The sequence below is a fragment of the Pleuronectes platessa genome, chromosome 15, assembly GCF_947347685.1.
Source record: "Pleuronectes platessa chromosome 15, fPlePla1.1, whole genome shotgun sequence".
NCBI lineage: Eukaryota > Metazoa > Chordata > Actinopteri > Pleuronectiformes > Pleuronectidae > Pleuronectes > Pleuronectes platessa.
Genome location: NC_070640.1, coordinates 3,430,295 through 3,453,779, shown reverse-complemented (window position 1 = coordinate 3,453,779; position 23,485 = coordinate 3,430,295). Strand labels below are relative to the sequence as shown.

Here is a 23,485-nt window from a genome sequence, read left to right as displayed (position 1 = left end):
ACAGCAGGTGAAGAGCTGCTTCTGCACAAAGTTCTGTTCAACTTTTAATTTAAAGTTTGATTTATTGATATCAAAAGGACGTGTCCAAAATGTCTCTAAATTCAACTCTTTACTTCCTTTTGCCCTCAACAATACAGATGTCGTGGAGATATTTGTTCCATGGAGACAGACTGAGAGTTCTTGAATTATTAGATAGATAAACAATAGGTGCAACACCATGAATTTCCATATGAGCACTGTTAACCTCGGGTTTAACGCTGCATCTCTCTCCACCCTCTGTGCAGGTCGGCGGACACGTTCATGAAGGTGTTTACTCTCAGCAGCATCCAGCCCTTCACGTTTTAGTCTCAGCCGTTAGAGTAACGACACCATCGATAAATTATAGAACAACATTTTCGAAGGAGAGCGCGAGTGAGACTCTTTGACCGTTAAAAAACGACAGTCTACTTCACCTTACCATGATTTTTGCTTGACTAATTAGGTTTTATGGGAGGTTTTAATGTCCAGGCAATCACCAGCAGGCATCATTAAACTCTCTGCAGGTGCTGGCTGGAAATCATCTTGAGAGAAAGACGTGGACAAAGCGTCTTCCTCGGGTGAAGGTGACCAAAGGGGAGCTCAGCAATTTACCTTTAAATGCAGAATTCTAGTCCCTCCTGACTTTTTCTCTTTTTTTCATACTTTTTATCATGAAGCAAGTATGAATAAAAGATGTAATATTACGCGGAGGAAAATCTTCCCTAATAATGGCAAAAGCTAAAGTAAGACTAATTACGCACTTGTTTACCACGTGCTGGGAACTATTTTATTCTCCCTCGGTGACTCTGCCAAAAGATGCATTTAAAAAAAGGCTAACATTTAAAAAAAGAAATCTCTAAATCTTTAAGAGGCACAACGTCCCGTCCTAGTTTGGAGAAAAATTCATCAGAACATCGTCATCTCCTGAAATAGATTTTTAATTGAGCAGGAAGGTGGCGAGGCAGCTTCACAGCCCTGATGGCGTCTCAGCGTCCGGTACTTCCCGACAAATGACACAGGAAGTGAATATGGAAGCGGCTGAAGAGTTTCACTGCAGCTTTAAGACACTTCTGCGGCTTTTCATTGAGAAAACAACAGAAGATATTGTTCTTGGCCAAAAGTATTTGACATAGTTTACAAATATGTGCTGAGCATGTGCCTCTAAAATTACCTAGAGTTCCAGAAGCTGCTGCTTCAGTCAACAGGCAGTTTTATGATATGTCCACATTCAGACTCAAAGCATTAATCCTCTGGTTGAGTTCAGAGAGGATCATATTCATCATCAGCCTCTTTTAATGATGTCTGATAAACATGAGCAATATTTTCTTCCCAACACGGATAAAAAGCAGTCAAACGTTTTTGAGTCCCACCCTCTTGAAGGACAGAAATTCTAAGTGAGCCCTTCGCAATTATCTCCATTTAGCGATATATATATATATATTTATAAAAAAGCATTTTAAAGTTTGTGTCTGACAAGAAGCTTCTCCTGATCTCACAAGACGTCCAAACAAGAACTGTTGATTTGCACGAAGCTGGAAATGGTTAGAAAGTAATTTTTAACTCGACAGTAACAGTTCAATAAAGAAAACAGCATCTGAAGAATCACTTTCACTCTCCACACTGCAGAGTCTCATTAATCAGACTGTGGCGGCCCGTCATCGTCTAATTTATCTCTGTGCATAATGATGTGAATTTCTTTTTACACTTGTGATAATAAAAGATCTTTAATTTGGTGTTTTGGTGCCGTTGCTTGTGAGTGACGCTCTTTGCCCGGCGCAACATTCCCCGACTCATCTGTCAGAGTCCAACTGGACATCAACAGGACTTTGTTGAACTTTTAAATTGTTTTATCACTTTCTTTCTTTTCTATTTTTATGCTTTTTTTGGTATTTCTATGTTCCTATGTTTCTTAAAATCTGTTCTCTTCTTATTTGAATTACATCTCAACTTGTTTTTTATTTTTATCTATTTTGTATGTTAAGCACCTTGAGCTGCATTTCTTTTATGAAAAGTGCTATACAACTAAAGTGTATTATTATCATTACTTTTATGACTACCATTATTATTATGATTATTATGATTTATTGCCCACTGCAGGCAGCTGATTGCTGCACTCTCTATGTACTTGCCATTCAGGTGCACATGTTCACAATAATCAGGTCTAATCACTCACCCGTCACATAAAGAATCTGATTCTATAGGAAAAACAGTTTCTTTGCACGAGCTCTGTGTGCTGAAGTCTCTGTTGACCTGTGTGACCTCCTCTGAGACACAGGCACAGGTCAGGAGGGGGGAGGGGCTAGGAGGTAAAGAGTTGAGGATAAAATCGGCATTTAAATTATGTATAAGGTTCTGTACATGCACACCAAGGCCTCACTGCTGTGCTGCTAATTACAGATAATAATTCTGCTTTCATTTTGGGACTGTTGGGATTTTGTTGAGTGCAACGCAAAGACGAAAACATGAAAACTACAGTAAACCTCATTTGATTGTGGAGGCAAGAATCCAAAATGACTCATTCAGACATTAAATACATGTGGATAATTATCTTTTTACTATAACATTAAATTAATATCTCTGATGACATGTTGTATGTCTCTGGTTTCCACTGGTAGAAACCTGACAGCTGCCACCTCTGCAGCCTGAGACGTGAAGGACGTGAGGACTGAGCCGTTCCTCTAACTGCAGAGTCGACTCTTTTGTTGGACGTCCTTGCATTTTGCCTGCAACACAACCGGGCACTTTTCATCAGAACGTCTTTACTGCGCTCAACCTCGTCCTCTGACTAACACGCTGCCGTCACACACACACACACACACACACACACACACACACACACACACACATTCCAGGGACGAGTTACCGATGGAAAAGAAAAAGAGAGAGAAGTCATCTTCCACGTTGTGAGGACATTGAAACAGCTCAGATCCACAGGAGCAGGTTACTCACATCTTACATTTTTACCTTTCACCACGATAATGAATCTTCCCTTTTCCCCTTTCCTCCTCTCTTCCTTTTACCCCCCACATCTCCTCGCCCCTCCATCCTCCATCTTCCTCCCTGCTCTGGCACATTAATCTCTCATTAGCAGCCCCCTTCCTCCCCCCCCTTCCTCCCCATCCCTTTCTCTCCCAACACCAGCCATTACACACGAATACACTTATATATGTGCATCGCCCAAAAGGCCTCTATATTCCCCCTCTCGCTTCAGAAGAAGAATCCTCAGACAAATGAGGGGCACGGGCATCCATTTACAGGGCAGCACTACAGAGCAAAGAGCCCCTCTGAATGGAGCCCATGGAGGGAGAGATAATAGACTTAAATAGGACTAACATGCAGCACAGCCAGATTATTTGCGTGCGTGCCCTGCAGACACACACACACACACACACACACACACACACACACACACACACAGGCACGCGTAGAAACCTCAAATGGGAGAGCTTTGTGGTCCTGAAGGGCGCACGGGGAAGGAAGGCATGTGTTCACGTGAGAGCTGCAGAGAGAAACACGGCGTCTCCTCTGCGGCACGAGTGCGTCTAAGAGCACCGGCTGCTCGCTATCTGGATCTGGAGTGAGTCAGAGTGCCACGCGGAATATAAATGACTCAATGCAGATTAAGGTGTCAGTGTTTCAATGAAGGCGAAGGCAGGGGCGGCACGTAGGAGGTCACATTAACCCCCTACACAACCCCCCCCCCCCCCACGCTTCTTCTTCCACCTTTGTCTGGCTTCACGGTTGAGAGGTTACCATGAAACAAGGGAGTGAAGATCGGCCGGGTGAAGGAACCGCTGAGAAGTCTGCTGCTAGACTGCCAATGGATCAGTTTTCATTTGATTTTTATTTCTTCACGGTAGTTAATACTCATTTAATCTGGAGTTCATGATGAAAGCAGAGCAGATCTGATACTCGCTTCCCTACAAACTGTGGACCTCGATTACACGCAGCGATCAAATCCTCTTTCTCCATCGCCCAGAGGGGAATTTATTCAATATCCGATTTTTCCAGCTCCTTCATCGTTATGCTGCTCACTACATTTGATTCTCAGTTTAATCTGCTCATTTATTAAACCATCTCCACGTTGTCTTTCCAATCTTTTGGAATCAATATACGTGACTTTTGGTGGATCTCATTTTTGGCTTTTTCAAATTAAAAAACACTAAAATGATCTGATCTCATTCACTGCAGGTCATTGGTTTAAATGCTTTTAAAACTAGAGGCACAGCACGTACTTCCATCAACGCTCAACATTCCCTTTAAATCCAATCAGGCTGCACCAAATTTCACAGACTCATAGATATCAGTCCATTTAATGTGCCTGATTTTATTCATCAAGATCCATTAATTATTCCCTGGGAAATTCCCATCAAAATCTTTATCTCACCATGAAACATCCTTCCACCAATGTAGATTAAATGGGGGCTGATGCCGATACAGATATTAGGGAGTCAAACATTTCCAACACCAATATATTGTCCGACATATGATTCCTGAGATAATGACAAACTCTTCTCACAAAGAAACGTGACTGTGGTGATGATATCTGGCAGAGGTCGGGTTCTACTCGGTGTCATTAGTGTGACTTTCACATTTTCCACCATTCAGCAGTAGATTCTGGAACACGGAGACCAACATGTGGATCTGTTTTATGTCTGTGTTTGTGTTTTTATGTAATATGCTGAACAACGAGCCTGTAGGTGACCTCCTGCTGATTCAGGCTCAGCTCAGTGCCGGTAATGAAACGTCAGGAAAATGTGAACTGTTGTTTATAAGTAAGTTCAGAGGAGTAAACTCAACGTGTCATCGAGAAATAACACTTCTCCTTTCAGTTCTCCTCATTTTCCTTCCACTTCAATGTGAGATCGGAGATTATAAACTCTAAAACATGGAGTGGAGATATCACAGGATATTAAGCATTACACTGGTAGCATGGTTAGAAGGCCTCTGGTTGTCTTCAAGGTTTCACAGGTGAAGTTGAGCTCCGCCCTCGCACACAGGTTGTTGTCAGATGTTCTCATTGACTTCCAGAGTTCACAGAGGACGAATCCTCCTATCCGAGGAACAAACACACAAACACACGCACACACACACACACACAGACCAACACAGACTCACTGACTGTCCTGAACTTCTGCCCCTCACCAGCACTGGCACGTTGACAGCACAGGCAGAGATCCATGAAATCATCTCCACGTTGGCTCGATGCTTCATAATAAACCAGACACTCTGTCGCTTTGGCTTATTTTACTGCACACGTGACAAACAGGGATTTTCTTGCTTAATATCAATTTACAAAAAAAAATTGCTGAACAAAAAGGTTGAATTCTGCAAACAGTCTGCACAGAGGACTCATTATGAGCACGCTGCAAAAAAGGGAAAAGTCAGCGTCAGTAGAATTAAACAGACGGACGAGAACAAATCCTGCTTCCCTTCTGTTGCAAGTACCACAAATAAGACATAAAAAGATATTTGAATTTTATAATAAACCTTTAACTGGTTATTTGTTACGCTCGCCCTTCTAACTTGTTCCCTACAGAAGATGTACATATCTCCGAAAAAAACCCAAACTCACAAATACGTAGCTTTTAAATGTGTTTGTTAAGGTTCAAAAACTCAGAGTAGAGTGTTGATCCCAAAAGTTGATATTTGGGTTTGGTCACATGGGATCTGCGTCTGTTGAGTTGGGTTCACCCAAAAAACACAAACCGAGAAGCTGTGGAATAATGTTCATGTGCTGCTCTGGTGAGCATCTGCTGCAGCGGGGGCCAGTGTAAATTACCAGTGGGCGTGTTCATCTTAATGGAGCAACATGTCCGACAGAGTATCACCGATCATTGACGTGTTTTCATTAGTTACTGGAGACAGTGCATCAGGTCGTCAGGCGCTGGAGACACGGCTAATGATTCAGAGTTGGTTGTTTTCTCTTCCTGTTTCCTGTCATCTGTTTTTAATGAAAACCAGGGGGGGGGGGGGGGGGGGGGGGGGGCTCAGTGTATTTACAGTCTCAGGTCGGCTGACTCAGTCATTTCTTTTCAGGCCCAGTTATCAGAGAGCATTTCCTGATGCGTTTTAATTTGTTTTAATTAAATCTGAGGATTTTATGACTCATTTGTTTTTAATCGCTGCCTGGTGGAGCACTTTGTTATCTGGATTCTAAAAGAGGCCACACGTTAATTAACATGGAATAACTCAACCATCAAGTATTATATGTATATGTCAACAATAAAAGACATGACATGACCTCCTATAAATAGAACCAAAGATCCACTGGAAGGACAGTGATGTGTTTTTCTATTTAATTTTCTTAACCAAGTTGTTTAGTTTGTTTACAAAAGTCACTCTTTTTTAAAAACCCTCAAGGATAAAACATAATATTTAAAAAGCTGCTACATTTTTTAAAGAAAAAATCAAATCTCTGAATCTCTGTTTTGTGAAAGACATGTAATCATCATACGTTTCCATAAATACCTTTAAACCACCACTTAGAAGCCGACTAGCAAATGTCTCGACCAGCGTTAATGGCAATAACACCCATGTGTCATCTTTTAATCGTTACCACCACACAAACCACAGACTGTGGGGCCTGTCAGAGGAGTGAGATAACCAACAAGATCATTTTTATTACTAGTAACACCGCTAACCTTCCTCTGTGAATAATTAACAGCTACACAGTTAATAATAAAAAAAAAAAAGAGTGCAGCTGATTTATCACAGGGTCCTGGTCCACGGGATGATTATGACTGACAAAGGGAACATACGACCACATTTGTCCCCGTCCTCCCTGCAATTATTCCCATCAGCCTCCCTGACCGAGGCGCGGCGAGCGGCTGAATGGGCCTAATCTCTTTTTACAAATGAGCTCCGTCTCTCATCTCCCTTTCCCCAAACGTATACTCTGCCCTTAAACGTCACACAGCCACGCCGCCAATTCATAACCATTATCTCAGGTCCTCTGATAACACGGAGACGCAGGAACCGAGAGGGAAAAAGACAAAAGACACGGGGAAATGTGAAACTGGGGAGGGAGTAGTGGGAGTATGGGGGTGGGGGGGGTGGGGGGTTGAAAACAAGCGATGTGCTTCGATCTCAGATTTCCCGCTGGCCCTGAGCTATCAGAGCCATTGATTGGCTCGCTCATGTAATTCTGCTCTGATTTGGCTCGGCCAATCAATGGGCTGCAGTCTCGTTTCCTGTGACTGTGCAGCCATTAGACTATAGAGGTAGAAAAATCCCAGAGTTCCTTCTGTTCACGGAAATATATACAGTTTAGACGCAGCCCTCGACTGCAGGGCGACGCTCTTCTTATCGCTAAACGGCCGTTTCCTGTCTCACCGCCTCATCTCAGGGTCGGGAGTGACACAATGACTTTGACCTTGTAGGTAAAATACAAGAGAAAACCATATTTCACACTCTATAACTTCTATTATACCAGAGTTCTATAACATGTTCTCTATCTGCGTCTCTCTGAATTCTAATGTTAAATTGAAAACCTCTCGTGAAATTTGAAGGTCAACGATAAATTTAAAGAGGGAAACTGGCAAAATTAAAGTGCAGGACTTTTGGAGACACTTCATGTGATGATAAAATGAGACAACGTCCCAGTCTGTCTCATGCTGACATCACACACACACACACACACACACACACACACACACACACACACACACACTGTCCATTACCAAACAAACACAACAGCACTTCATTCTCTGCTTAATTTAGCCATTGATTTTTCTAACACCAGATCACACTAGAGATTGCAGAAGACATCAGGCTGCAGTGTTTTATGGTCTTTGCAGGAGCCCCCCCCCCCCCTTGCTCGCTCACACTCACACACAGACACACACTAAAACACACACTCACTACCATTAGGAGATTTAGCCACAGCAGTGCATGATTGTTGCCTGTCTGTGTTCATGTATGTGTGTGTGCAGCTTTGCTCATATCAGACGTGAAACAGCCAACGTGCAAAGACACAAAGACACAAACACACTTAGTACCTATATGTTTATGCAGCTCCCCCCCCCCCCCCACACACACACACACACTGAACAAGACAACATGCAGCTTTTAAATGAACAATAATTTAATGCTTTGCTTTTTCATTTCAGTTTCTTTTGAAGTGATGTTCATTCTGTCTGTGTTTGACATTAAAGGACTGAGATCAATCCCAAACCTGTGTGCTGGATACAAAGAGTCAGGATGTGGTTAGCCTAGCTTAGCATAAAGGCAGGAAGCAAAGGGAAACTTTCTCTTCTCTAATGTTAAAAAATACACCTACGTCTTATTACTTCATCCGTAAACAAACAGCAGTGTTTACAACTCATTACCTAGACTGTGGCTGCCTGACATCCTCTAATGTGTCCTGCCACAATTTCTTAATGAGCCAAATTTATTAAGAGATGTCTAACTTGGTGTGTGCACAGCTATTTGCCACATGCTTTGGTCCATAATGTGTTTACTGTTCACGCAGACAGTCAGATCTCAAAGTTTCTGTTTCATTCACGTTCATAGAGCCGTCCAACCAGGACACATGGACCCAAACCATCACAAACACAAAGACGACAGACGATGGACTTACAGGCGTTGGTGACGGCGAAGCTGTTGGCCGTCTCGATGTTGTCCACGTGAGGCACCAGGTTGAACGGGGCTTCCGAGGCGTTCGGGCTGGTGTTGTGCAGGAAGATCGCCAGACGGAAGGCGGTGTACTCCTGATCGGTGTTTCTGATGAACAGACCACCTGAGCAGAGGAGAAACACAGGTCTGATAAGAAGTCTGAACGAGTGAGGAGGAGGGAGGAGGAGGAGGAGGAGGAGGAGGAGGGGGAGGAGGGGTGGGAGGGGGAGGGGTGTGCAGGAGGAAGAAACCACACACATTCTCTCCACTTGTTTAACCTCAACATAGACGGTTCAATTATTGTTGACTTGCACAGAGGCAGAAAACCACAGAAGCAATCTCACCACAATCTGAAAATGTGAAATTGAGACGTTGTGGTACACGTACACAATCCAGGGTTAAACCAAAACGCTGATTGTTCACTTTGAATGTGGTGACGTCAGGCTTTGCCAAACTGCATCATGGTTCTGCTGTTCTGTGAAAACATGGTGAGCTCTGCTGGTTGTGGGTTTAATTTCCATGTACTTCCAAAAAACGGTCACTATCATTACCCGTTTCATTAATTTCATGCTTGAGTTATTAATCATCGCTCTATGTTTGAATATCGTGTGATTCTTAGAGATCATCCGCGGGGGGGGAGGGGATTTCAAACTTCACATGACAGATAAACTCAGCTGCTCCCCCCCCCCCCCCCCCCCTGCAGAGCACCTGGAGCCTCCCTGATGGTCCTGACAGGAGAGAACAACTGAACCTTTCTGTCACTGCCTGTAAAACAAAGACTGGAATTACAGTGAGTGGTCGCTCACATGGATCATACAAGCTTCACTGTATCATCACTTCAAATGAAAGTAAGTGTAAGGACGCATCTGAAAAAGGATCATTTACTGAAAAAAGCTGAGATCCAGATATAAAATATATCAATTTGATCATAGATATTAAACATATAACAGTAATGAAAGTGTCTATAGGAGAATAGTTAGAACATTATATATATAAAGGCCTTAATGTTTCTTGGTACGGTCAAATTTAGGCAGTTAATATTATAATAAAGATGAAAAATGGAAATAGTATAATTTGGTAAAAACATAGACTGAAAATAAAGACAGACGAGACCTCTCCACATCCTCCACTATCCAGAAGTTAAGCCAAAATATCCTGGTTACGAACACTGCCATCTTGCGCCAATGAGATCATCTCGTGGCTTAGAATGAACATTTGCACAAACAACATTGTGATAACAACACAAACTTGTACTTTGGCTTTTTAGTTTGGTTCAGGTCCCATCTGCTAACACGGAGGAGGTGGGGTTTGTTACCTAAACTGCAAAGTATTAAAAATAAGTTATTTGCACCAGGTGTATTTCTTTCTTTTAGTGTCCATTTTTCTAAACATTTTTCAACACTAAACCACAATTTTAGTCACATGTAATGAAACTTTAGTTGAAGACAGGTGACTTTGCTTTCTGCTGTAAAAGGATGAATCCTATTACTATTATAGTTTTTATTTAAGATCGATCTAAACAGGATTATTCCAATAATCTCCTGGGCCGAGTTAAGGTCCAGGTGGAAAGAAAAACTTAGTAAAGAATGTGCTTTGTTTTAATGGTCACAGAAGAACCTCCATCATATTATAGGTGGATACAAGTTAATGGACAATATATGAAATGTAATGAAAGTCCACTATTGTTCTGGTAAATCCCTTTTCCAATATCCTACTGCTGTCAATTCAGCCTTATAGCATCTCATAGCCTGTCAAGCACCAATAGGCCGCGTGAAGGGTGAAGTCTGTTTAACATGCAAATCACCTTCATTCCATCTTAATGCAGAGAAGGAAAAAAACACAGATATTAAACTGAGTGACTCCAAAGAGAGTTTCATATGAGACTTTGCTCTAGGGCCGTACATCTGGGCCGAGCTGCTCTCGCTGGTGAGAATGTCAGAGGGGTTTGAAGTTGAGAGCAGTTTGTTTCACATTTCTAAATCTAACTGCAGGCTAGAGGTTCTCGGGGATGAGACTGTAAATGTCATTTAAAGCAAAATGCCCCTGTGTTCTTTCCATGCCTGACCTCTTTAAAAAAAAAGGTAAACTTCAGAATATTTGACTCTTTAATGAAGCGCGCTCACACAATCCCCCCCCCCCCCCCGCCCCCCCACGTCCATGGCTCTAATGGAGGATTTTCATATCATTTTCAGTGTGATGGTTAAATGTCCCATTGACTCACACTTGCTACCAAATGCTCACGGGAAGTGTTAAAGAACGGTGTGAACAGTTTGTCCACGTGGGCTCCCACTCAGCAGGGAAGCCCTCGGCATTTTTCAGACTTATTTAATTCATTTTCACTGAGGACAAGAAGATTTAATCTATTTTCCTACTGGAAACAAAAAATGATGCCATATGGGTTTGACCAAAACAACAGTCTGGTGTGGATAGAGCCGACAAACTTCGCCTCAGTCATTTAACCGATTCCAACATTAATTGGAACGTAGGGGAATAAGTTCATAATCGAACGCGTGTGGAAGAAGTTTGGGTTCTGCGTCATAGACGGTAATGTCAGGAACAGAAGGTAAAGCTGTTTGTTGACTTTGTACCATGCTATTGCTTTACTCTTGTAGGACAACATGAATGTGGCCTCACCAATTAGCAGCTGTGGTGTTCGACCCTGTATCCCCTAACCCACTAACCCCCTAACCCTAACTCTAACCATCACAGCTAATTGCCTAAACCCAACCTTTACCCATAACCCTAAGACAAACCTACTTCTAACACACTAGAGCTCACACATTCTCCCTAAATTCAATAAAGCTGCAGCAAATTTCACAGTGAGCGATATCAGCAGTCTTAATCAGCTTAATTTTTTCATCAAGACACACAAACGATTCCCTGGGAAATTGGTGAGAATGTAAACGTTAACACCATGAATCTGCCTCTTTGTCAGTCCAGAACTGAATGGGTTCTTTTTTTGGTCCAACTTTCGTGGAAATCCGTTTAGTAGAAAAAAACCAGACAAGCAAACAATCGTCCACACAGACACACAACAATGAAAACATAAGCTTCTTGGCAGAGGTAGAAGAGGAATGCAACACAGTTTAATTAAGCTTCCTCCTGACAAAATTAACAATCCATATCAAGACAACTGAGAGCTTTAATTTGGAATTACCTAACTCATATGTGGGCTGCTACTTCTGTTTGGGCAAATTGGTAAATTATGTGTAAATCTTTCTTTCAGCCTGGAGACGTAAGAATCAGCCAAAATATCCTCAATCCACAAGGACTGATAGTCAAACTGGTCCTCACAAAGATATAAGTACACAACACACACACACACACACACATATACAGCAAGTCTGCACAGCTATCCTTATTAGGACTTTGCATTGACTTCCATTCACCAAAACCTTGTCTCCAACCTTAACGATGAGCATTTCATACCTTAGCCAAACATTAACATAACCACAATTCACTTGTTATCTCAAAACTAAACGAGAAGCTAAAAAATGACATCTTGCCTCATTAGGACCAAGCTTTGGTTCCCATGAGGTCTGTGGTCCTGACAAGGTGTTTAAGCTGGGAAACGACCTAAAGATCTAAGAAGCATGATGTCGTTAGTGTATTAATATATATCTATAATATATCATCTTTATGAGAGACAGAAGCTTCAGGTTCTTTCAGAAAAGATATTTTTTCAAAACCCTGGTTCATGTTCAAGGTCAATTTGCTAATAGACTAAAAGGTGTCTGGGAATGTTTCTATTTATTTTATCCTCCTCTTTGCTGTTGACCCTGAACTGAATGAACAGGAAGTGAATGAATGAAACGTGGTCTCTGTGCAGGTTCACATGTTAGTGTGTGTAGATCATCTGAGGCACGGCCTGTTTGCCAGGTCTGTGTTTGTGCTCTTGTTTTTCCTGCTGCACGCTCGTCTGCACAGCAAATTTCCCGGTGATAATCAGTGTTGATTTTTCTAGCCACAATTATTTGAAGCCGGCCGAGTGTTGACTGCAGAGCAAGAGAGGCTGCTGCTCCCGACTGTGACTGTAAAGTGTTAAACGAGGTCTGATGGGCTCGGGACACACTGGCACAGTGCGGGTTTCTACCCTCAGAGGTCAGCGTGTGACGACACAGCGAGTGGATCAATGCTCTGCTGTCAGGCAACAATCCTGCTAGCCCAACAATAATGAGACCTGGTTATAATTAGAATCAAATGAATGAGGCAGCTGTATTTGAAATGGCAGCGTGCTAAAACGCTTTCACACCAGTTTCTCTTTTCGTCTAAATCAGCAGCAAACGATCAGCAGGACGTCGGGGGCACGGTGGCACAGCGGCTGCACACATGTACTTTTTTAAATCCCCGCCCAGCAGCTCAAGTGTCCTCAGTTCCAGGGGGGGGGCTGTTCTGTAACAGACCCTGACCTCTGACCCCGCTGGAGGAACCGGGGGGGATTCGAGTATCACGTTGATATAAAAGGACAAGGGGAATCATTTGAACAGCTTGTCATTTTTCATCAGCCTGACTCGATTCTGACGTGCCCCGGCTCCGCTGTGCACGAGCCAGGGGGGGTGGGGGGGGTAAACCCAACAACGAGCCAAGATTTTGTTCCAGAACTAAAAAATATTTCAGACGTTTGATTATTTATTTTTTACAGGGGAAAGCATGAGTGGCTGCTTCTCTCATCATTGATTTTTTAGGGGGGGGGGGGGGCATAGGGTGCTGTGATGATCAACAACTGGAGGTCACAGTTTGCTCCTGCTCTCATTCCCTGCCCTTAAATCAAGTCACTGTTCCCCCTCCGACAGTGAAACCAGCCGCCCATCCATCACCTTTATTCCCTCCAATGTCAAACACTGGGAAGTTGCTGGATGCAAACATTAAAGATGTTTTTAAAAAAAAAGGTGTGGGGGGGGGGGGGGGGGGGGGAGAGAGAGAAGGATTGAGAGAGTGTGCAGATGTGGAGGAAGAAGAAGAAGAAGAGGAAGAAGAGGAGGAAACTGATGCTGTGTGTAAGGCCTGTGGGAGCGTGCATGGCAGAGCCAGGACCTGGGTCTGCGAGAGTGTTAACAGCAGTCAATGCACAGGCAGCCTGCACAGGGAACACACACAAACACACACACTCACGCACACACACACACACACGTTGCTGCTCTGATCTGCTGCAGTGGCGGGATACACACTCTATAGCCTGCAGATACGAAGCGCATTAGGCATGTGTGTGTGTGTGCATGCATGTGAGTGTCAGACACGCACATCCTGCACGAGTGTGATTTCAAAGAGGAGAAAAAGACAAATAGAAATGAGCAGTGTCCACTTTGAGTAGTGCCGGGGACACAGGACAGTCCCCAGCCCCGCGCCCGTCATCCATCCACGGCTCACACTCACCGATCTGAACGCTGCTCGGGAAAGCTCCCATCGTCAGCCCCAACAAGCCCGAGAACATCAACAGGAACCAGTCGCCAGAAGAAATCCTCATTTTGTTTCGGTTATAAACTGACGAGAGACATCGAGGGAGCAGGGTTCATTAACACGCCCGGGGCAAAAGCGACATCGCGGGGTCGGAGGAGAAAAAACCCACAAAAAACGCAAAAGACGTGGAGAAATAAAAAAAAGGATTTGTATGTGTCCGTTAAATATCCATGTGTGCTCCTCCGGTGGTTCTCTCTCTCTGTCTCCTGGATGGTTCCCCTCCCGCAGAGCCGCGCGTATTCGCTGCCGTCAAAGCTGAGTCCGTCCGTCCGGCGCTGGAGGTTTTTGCGCACACCACCACCAAGATGATGAGGGGAGTGGGGGTGGTGGTAATGGTGGTGGTGGTGGGTTGTGGAGTGGAGGGAGAGAGGGAGAGAGGGAGGAGAGGGGAGAGGGAGGGGGGGGGGGCATTAGCCAGAGGCGGCCAGTGCGTCTGGATGCGGCTCCACTCGCATCACATCCACACATGCGCCTTTTTCTCCTCTTTACGCGACCCGGGCAGCAGCAGCGAGGCAGGAGGGGCGGCAGCGCGTCCGGAGCCGAGTCCCCGCAGCTCGGTCCACAACCAAACTTCCACATGTCACAAAACACATGTGTTATATTTCATATTTGCAGCTGTATTTAAGAAAAAATGACTCTTTTAACCCCTGGTCCTCCGGTGTAAACGCGTCTTAGTATGAAAGCAAACAACATGCGCAGATAAACAGGATTCAAATGATCTTTTATTGTTAATAACATCTATAAGTGTAATTATTTTCATTGTAGAAACCTGACAGTAATTACAGCAGGGGCGCTTCTAGAGGCAGGGCCAAGGGGAGGCTCTGGCCCCAGCGGAAATCTGACCGGCCTCTGAAGTGCCCCTGTCCTGTCAGTAATCTACTTTTCTTTAATAAATAAACTAGTTTCTTACAAAAAATATGACATTTTGTTATGAATCCTTATTTTGAAGTTCACTCTGTGACTTAATTGTGCATCTTCCTGAACCAGTAGTTGTGAATGGATGCTGGGCATGTAATTGGCTCCTCTGTGTAAATTGTGGCCTCTGATTAGAAAAACCTTATCTCCACCGGTGGCTTAACGAGATAATGAGATAATTAAATGTGATTTTAGAGCTTTATATTTTCACAAATATTTAAATATATCCTAAATTCGAGCCTGAATAACCTAACTGGTCCTGAACTACTTATATCTGATATATGCTTCGTTCTGCACTGAATCGTGGTGCAGCTAGAAATTCAAGTGGGAATGAAGCAGAAACATGAAACCAGCATGTTTTTGTGCCCTGATGGTTTCTAATGACAGAAAGTTCACCTCGCTCCAAAAGCTCCAGTGGAAAACAATGGATGATTTTATTCAGTGGTATCGCTTCATGTTCTCCACTGAAATCTCCAAAAAACATGTATTCATTTATCTGAGTAAAGTAATTTCGACGTTTTGTGTGGATCCTCTGCGGAGAAATGAAAAGCTGTGTTAAAGAGACAATAAGGAAGTGAGAGCACATCTCCCTGGTGTGATGCAGTTAAAGTAAAAACAGCTGCAGACGCATTGAGATCTGCTGATTTTCGAGTTTGTAGAAGCCTCAGGTAAAAACACTTGAAATGAGTAATGATGTTTGAGACAATGGAAACGGTGCAGGAAGCAGAATTTGGTTTTGTCTGTGTAATAAAAGGCTGCGTAACCAAGAAAGGACTTCTGTTCAACAGAGGATCATCAGTGAGAGTAAATAAAGTTTAAAATTCAGTCGATGACAAGACAAGTGTTTTATTCTTTAACATCTCAAAATGTTATTGATGGAATCCTGTCCTGAATCCAGCAAAAATAAACCTCAAAGTAACAGGATGTTGAAAAGGTAATTCAACAAAGGTAAAGCTGTTGAAGACACATGAAGGCATCACCTCGAGCTGTGGAGAACTGGAAACGGGGATTCTTCTAACATTCATCTTCTATCTAACAAGTCTACAAATCTCTGTTTGTTTGAATGTTGCTTAAACGTCTCAAGAACCCTCAATCTTATCGGCTTCACACATCTTATTATGAAGGAACTGCAGTGTTGAGTTTGGGGCCGTTTGGACGTTCGTGATATGATTAATATTAATAAACTTTGAATAAACAGGGACAACGCTCTGTAGCAGTCAGTGCATTCTGGAGCAGTGTGTCTTCAGTCTCTGGACAGAGTTGAATTTTCTTCTACGTCCTCAGATAAACTACAGCAGCCTACGGCAAATAATATCTGCTCCGCCATATAATTTAGATAATTTGATTATTCACTGGCATTCACAGACGTCATGGAATCACTTCCGGTTTGGCAAAGCACATTGTTAGCTTTGTTGCTTCAATTCTTTATAAAGAGCAGAATTTTATTTTGAAAAGTTGAGGTCTTGGGCCTGAAAAACGATTTAGCCAACATGCAGTGTATGAAACAATAACAGCAGTTATGTAAAATCATCTAAACTTATATATAAACCACATACATGAACAGCTAAAGTAAATTCAGTTTCTTTTTATGAAAAACATTGACTGTAAATTCTTCATTGCAGATGAACCAGGAAGGATGAACACAACGTTTTCTATCTTCGCTCTGCACGATAGACTGTTTATTAAAAAGCTCTGCAAACAACATCCAGTACACAAACAATAAAAAGTTATATTGTTCTATTAGTGTTCGACAAGGAATAATTCTGGAGCATCAACACAAGCGAGCAGAAGATGACATTAAACAGTTGTGTTTAGAATGAACAATGCACTAGTAAATAAAATTATTGATGGCGAAATTAATTGAAAGTGAAATAAGTATTGATGAACAGACCTTGTTCCTTACCTTAAAGAGAGACCGGTTCTTTATGTGCTTTTGATTTGTGGCAGCTAAAGTCTGATTTCCTGCTAAGATCAATAAAGATTTGTTTTATTTACACCCTTTGACAATTAGCTTCTAGCATTTTGAGAAACTGATTTGTTCCAAGCAAACACGCTCATCCGTCTGTCAATATTATATCAAGAAGTCATTGCTAATGTAATTCTGCTGTAGAGATTCCATACTGGCATCAAACACTCTTTTTGTGTGTTATCACCACACAGTTGTGTCTGTGCTGGGTTTTCTTCTCTTTTGCTGTACAGCAGAAAACGGTCTCTCACTGTGCACCACAGCTGTAAGAAGCAATGCTGCTCCACGCACTGTTAGGCAGCTCTCACACGTTCAAACTGCAGTAGTTGGAATTTTCCATCTTATCCACGCCTCTGAAAATATATTTGCTTTAGTTGCACTTAGGGCTGATGAGGAAAAAAAGTGCAATGTTGCTTTGTCCAACAGTCCGAGGCTGTAGAAGAAAACTGCAGCTACCAATGGTTTCAAATATCTGCACATTTCGTGTATTTACTGTCGTAGAACAACGTGAACACAAAAAAAATAATCTGACTGGATATTTTTTTCTCCACACGAGGATAAAATAACAAGAAAAGGAAAAAATCAATTAAGAAGCAGCTGACTAATCCTTTCTGGCAAACGTATATAACTGCTCCTTCATGTTAAAATGAGGAAATGTAATTACTGAGCTGCGTCTAAAGAAATGCACCTGACGGGTTTATTATTTCAGCCATTGAGCAAAAAAGACAAAAGTTTTGTGGAGCGTCTGAACTTCACTGTGTTTACAGGCCTGGAGCTGTCCGTGGTGCTGAAGGATCTTTACTGAGTTACTGTGGACAGAAGAAAAATGACTGGATTCTGGATGATATGGGATTGTTGCTCAATTCATACAAATATATTTAAAAGGAAGTTTGACATGTTTTCATTGCTGCTCATCAAATAACAGATTGTATCTCATTAAAATGTTTTTCACTTTTTAATTGCCTTGTGTATTCTGGTGTTATTTAGATTCTGTGAAACCCTGACTTTGCTCTGAGGAAAGCTGCAAATTAAAAACACTTTACTGATGAATAGAAGTGTAAACATGTAATTTAAAGTACGTCCAGCAACTAAAGTATTTCTTTGCCTACCTTTAATTTACTGAAATGTACACATCCAATCCACTACCTGCTATTCTGAAAACTATTCCTACATTTAACCTGGTGAACGGACTGAGAAATGCAATGCAAAGGTGGAGAGGTGTTCAATCTCCTTCATGCTCATTGACACCAAAATCCAACTCTGAATTCTGGGATTGCAATAAGATGAGCACATACCTGAACCAAAATCCACACACTCATCAATCGTCTTAAAAAGGTCTGTATCTACCTCCTGAACCCGACCAGCACCAAAAGCTCATGGGTTCTTCCTCGACTTCATCCTTCCACCAAGTTGTGTGAAGATCTGTCCTGTAGTTTTTATATAATCCTGAAAACTAAACAACAAACACAAAAACAAGCCCAGACAAAAACATGGTTACTGACCAAACCCTCCGTCAACATAAAGGTGATAAGGAAGGAAAAACACCTTCAAGGTTTCTTAGGATTTTCTTCTGCTCCCTCAAAACAAGACGTCTCTTAAATTCAGACAGTCAAGTTCATGCTGTGTGTTTCATCCAATTGTAGCAGCTGCCTCTAAGAACAAAAGTTAACTCCAGTATTTCTCAGGTTGTGAAACAGGACGTAGTGAACAAGTCTGCATTCATGTCGATAAAGAGAAACCTCTGAAGATTTAGTCCTTGAAACTATTTCCTTTTTTGTCGACTTCACATTCTACTTGTCGGAGTAGAAAAACCTCCCGTCTGCTTCTCTTGTGTTTGTGCAGAGTCGTGATGCGGCTGCTCGGTGACGCCTTTGAAGATCCACTCTGAATAAACGGTGCAAGTGTAATCATTCAAAACAAAGATACAAGCCGGCCTCATGTATTATGAAAATGATTGTGATCTGCAGGGAAGTTCACGTTTGTATAAGATGATTGTCATGCTACATTACAAAACACACACACGTGGGAAAGACTTTTGAAAATGATGATTATTAAGAGTTTTGAGCAACGATACCAAAACTGCAGACATATGACGGCAATCTTTAATGTGATGGTTGTTTGCTTTCAGGAATTAAATGGTCGTGATGAGACGATGTTTAGTAAAGGTGAACTGATAAATACAAGAATCAATAAATGAACAAAGGTAGCAGAAGTTCTGGTGCAACAGGTGAGATGTTGGTGTCTTCTCGCTTTTGTTATATGTTTTTCTTTTGTGTATAAAACAAACCGGTGAGACTTCAGATGAATCAAAAGCCGTTTGAAGGACTGAGCTTGTTTCTGATGGACACTGAAGACTTCCTGAGAGAAGAGGAAAACAACATGGCTGCATGATTTGTTTTTCTGTTGAAGCTTCAGTCAACACTGGTTTCCTTTCAAACATAACCACGACCAAGAAGTTATTATTTTCTAACCAGGTTGTTTCTTACGGATGTGAAAACACTATTTGTTTGTGATTGGACAGAACCTGAGTCCCTGATGACAGTACAATGTTATTTCCTGTTTCTGCTCCTGTCAAGAAACAGAACAATGATAAAATAATCCACGTGAATAAAGAATAGCCCTTTCATATTCTTCTATTATTATTCATCTTTTGAGAATAAAAACAGGTCCCAAGAAAATGTACTTTCTTAAACTAACAATTAATACAGATTTTAAGATAATACTTGAGTAAAAGTACAAATACTTGTGTAATAATGTACCAACATAAATAAAAAAACGAAGTGTCTGCTGCTGTAAGACTTTATGCAGCAACATCTTCATAAAGTTGCCAGTTCCAGTTTGCTTACACTCAATACGTGGGAGTTAAAGATGCACGTATCAATTTCCTTTATAGTTTTTAAACCGTTAACAGAAAACACTGTGTAGCGTTTTATGAGGCTTTAAAACTATTCAGCCTTAACTTACAAGCTAACATATTTCACAGACCATAGTTTCCCTGCTGCTTGATGGATTATTTCATCTCCAGACATTTGTAGTTTGTAGTCGGACAAACTAAAATCCGAGCAATTCAATTCAACTTTATTTGTAAAGCACCAAATCACAACTTATGATCCGAAGTTTATGATTTTGTGATCAGTTTAAACAAAGCTGAATAGTGAGTTTGGTCGGATTATGATTTGCTGATTTACAAAAGTAAACCCTGTTCATCGATGGTAAACATGTGAATATTTCAGGAAACATTCCAGTAACAAACTGAACTGGATTATCGATCGCTGCTGATTCTGGCTCTGTAATGAGTTTGCATTGCCTTTTTATTGCCTATATATATAAAGGAGCTGATTTAATGGATACTTCATAGACATAAATGAAGTGGACATAGTAACAGGGAGCAGCTGTCAGGTTATGGGATGGATGAGCAGCTTGTAGCAGATGTGTAGGTTGAGAGTGGAATTGATTTTCAGGGGGAAATCATGGTTCTTGTATCGGAGCAGTGTTACATTACGCCGCCGTCACTCAACTCCGAGCACATGAAGAAACGAAACAACCTCTGAGAAACAACCGTGTTCTGATCCACTGCTGCTCCTTCACGGAGCTCTGCACTTTCCCTTCCACCATGTTCTTCAGACCGTCTGAACTTTGAGCTTTAAATTCATCCACTTTGTCGAGTCCTGGAAAATTCATACGACGGAGAAACATCAGAAGTGTTCGGGGGATGTTCGAGGTTTGAAGATGTGATAAAAAAAACTACCGTAAAATTATAGAAACCATCTTTTAGTTTGGTCCGTGTCCCATCCATTAACATGGAGGAGGTGGAGTTTGTGACTGATACTGCAGGCGGATGATTTGGTTTCACTTTAGGGAGCTGCCATGTCATCCATCTTTGTTTACAGTCTATGGTTATTGGTTAAAGGGAAGTATTTGGACTAAATGTCCAGGAAGCAATGTATGTGTGTGTGTGTCTGTGTGTGTGTGTGTGTGTGTGTGAGTATGAGTTTGTGTTGGTGTGTGTTAGTGAGTGTGTGTGTGTGTGAGAGAGTGTGATGGATCTCTGCCATCACTCTGGAGTAGAACAGATGGGAGCCTGCAGTAGATTTTTCCTGCTCACATCAGGGAGAGTTCCTCTGCTGTTGGGGAACCCTGAACGCACACTGCTGATGTGTGTGTGTGTGTGTGTGTGTGTGTGTGTGTGTGTGTGTGTGTGTGTGTGTGTGTGTGTGTGTGTGTGTGTGTGTGTGTGTGTGTGTGAATCTGCAGCTGAGGAACAAACCCAACCCTCCTCCTGTTGTTTCTATGTGTTTCTCCTCTAAGTAATTTGTCATCTGTTTTCAGCATTTACAGATTTTGCAAATACAGATGTGATCGTTTGTCGCAGATCATTTTCTTCTTCTGTGGTTTTATTCACAACGTCAGCAGCGATCAGTCGACATCGACTTTGATCACGTCGGGCTCGGGGATGTGAGGGAGTTGAAAGTCTGATTCAAGAACATAAACACAGGTGATCTAAAATTCTACTTGAAGAAATCAACACCTTGAGACCAGTGGTTGATGAAACTCGACAGAACATTCAGCTCTGGACAAATGACATGTAGAGAAAACAGGGAGGAAAGAAACACAGGGACAGTCAGAAACACCAAAACTGCAGTTTTACCAACAAAATACTCCGTCTCTGTATTATTCATATCGGCTCTGAGTGAAACCTCCCAATTAGTTGTTGTGTTGAAAATTAAATAATGATGTAGACACTACAAGTACAATCACTACTACACATTTCTTACAGTGCACAGTTAGCTTTACTCTTGTATTTGTTATTAATTTATAAGCTAAATTAGCTCTTTACTTCTTTATAAATCTTTCTTTTTGTATTTTTCTTGTGTCAAGGAACATTTTAGATCCCATGTAAAGCACTTTGAATTCCCTCGCTGTTAAAATAAACTTACCTTGTCTAGCAAATTAATATTGTACAGTGATATCAGATATTACATCGTGAAGGATTTTTATTCTTGCATATACAAGTCTGCAGAACTCATATCTCCTTGTAATTTCAAATATAACTTCAGCCAATCTTTATTCTGGGAATCAAAGGGTCCTCACATCAATGTAAAAACACAAAACACCACTTGAACTAACCAGCAAATACTATTATCCATTATGTGAAGATTAGAGAAGCAGGCGTGTTCCCTCTTATCTGCAAAGACTCACAGATTCTGCTGAGTCACATTATGGTATCACTTCATCAGAATCTGCCACATGTTATGGTTCTGTAATTGAATCACAGACTCTTGGGCCTCTGCGACGTGGAGCAGCGTTTCACATTCGTTTCATTTATTTGACCGGCGAACAATTTCCATTTAAATGTTTGTGAACTGTAGAAGAGACTGAAATAAGAGTGCGTCAGAGGACGAGGGACATTCATGGATATAAATATAATCATAAAGTTGTAGAAAGCTAAACTTCTACAAAGTGCGGAGATACCTGAGCGTAAACTACTTACATTTTAAAACTGTAAATCAGTCAGAATACTAGTTTTAGTTTACAGACAGAGGAGAAGTTGTGGATCAGCACCTGAACAGAAACTGCATCTTCAATGTGTGTTTACAGGTTTTGAGCAGCACCACTGAGGAGCCTCCACAGAAAGTAAAGTTCAGGCGGACGGGATTTGTTTTTGCAGGTAATTCATCATAAATCAAATACGAGAATATATAGATAAAAGTCACATTGACCAGGAGAGCAATAACTTGAACTGTTGAAGTCTATCAAGCACAAGTCAGACTTCTACATTTTCATTTTGAAACACAACTTTACTACAGAACAGTCACACTGGTCAGGAGCCATTAAAATGAGAAGAGTGGAAACACTGCTGGTCCAGTTTCAGGTTTCATCCTTATAACTATGTATTCTTTTAAAAATGGCGTCAAACAAAAACGATCTATGTCCAAACAAGCGTTTTGGCTCCGTATCAGTCTCTATGTGGGCGGCTTTGGCTGAGGTGTAGAGTGGTCGTCCTCCAACCTGAAGGTCGGCGGTTCGATCCCCAGTCTGACCCATCTGCATGCCGAAGTGTCCTTGGGCAAGTTGCTGAACCCCGAATGGCCCCCCCATAGATGCACTGTATGAATGTGTGTGTGAATGGGTGAATATAAAACTGTACTGTAAAGAGCTTTGAGTGGTCATCAAGACTAGAAAAGCTCTATATAAATACAAAACCATTTAAAGCCATTATCCCAACACACGAGAAAACACATATCACGTGACCACACACAGAAACTATAGGCATATGTGTGTAAAAATAGGATCAAATATATATATATAACTAAATAAAAACGTGTTCTTGTAAAATGCTTCCAGCTTGATTGAAAACTGTAAAACCACCACATCAAGAAAGAGACTGATTCCTGGGATCCCTCATATCACATCACGGTTGTGTCGGCTCATAAAGACACAAACATAAAGTCAAGGACGTCTTCCCTCAGTCAAATACACTCCAGCCCGTCCTGTGTGTAATAACAAGCATCA

At 41.8% G+C, this 23,485-nt stretch overlaps 1 protein-coding gene across 3 annotated transcripts in view; it reads right to left on the bottom strand.

Annotated features, from left to right (window-relative positions):
* Positions 1-14,098, bottom strand: part of gria4b (glutamate receptor, ionotropic, AMPA 4b) — a 92,850-nt gene extending 78,752 nt beyond the window's left edge. For all 3 annotated transcript variants that reach the window (XM_053442349.1, XM_053442350.1, XM_053442351.1), the window contains exons 1-2: positions 14,008-14,098; positions 8,600-8,758 (exon numbers count right to left, since the gene is read on the bottom strand). In XM_053442349.1, the coding sequence (XP_053298324.1) occupies positions 8,600-8,758; positions 14,008-14,098 (250 nt within the window). The remainder of the gene's footprint in view (positions 1-8,599; positions 8,759-14,007) is intronic.
* Between the last annotated feature and the right edge of the window lie 9,387 nt (positions 14,099-23,485).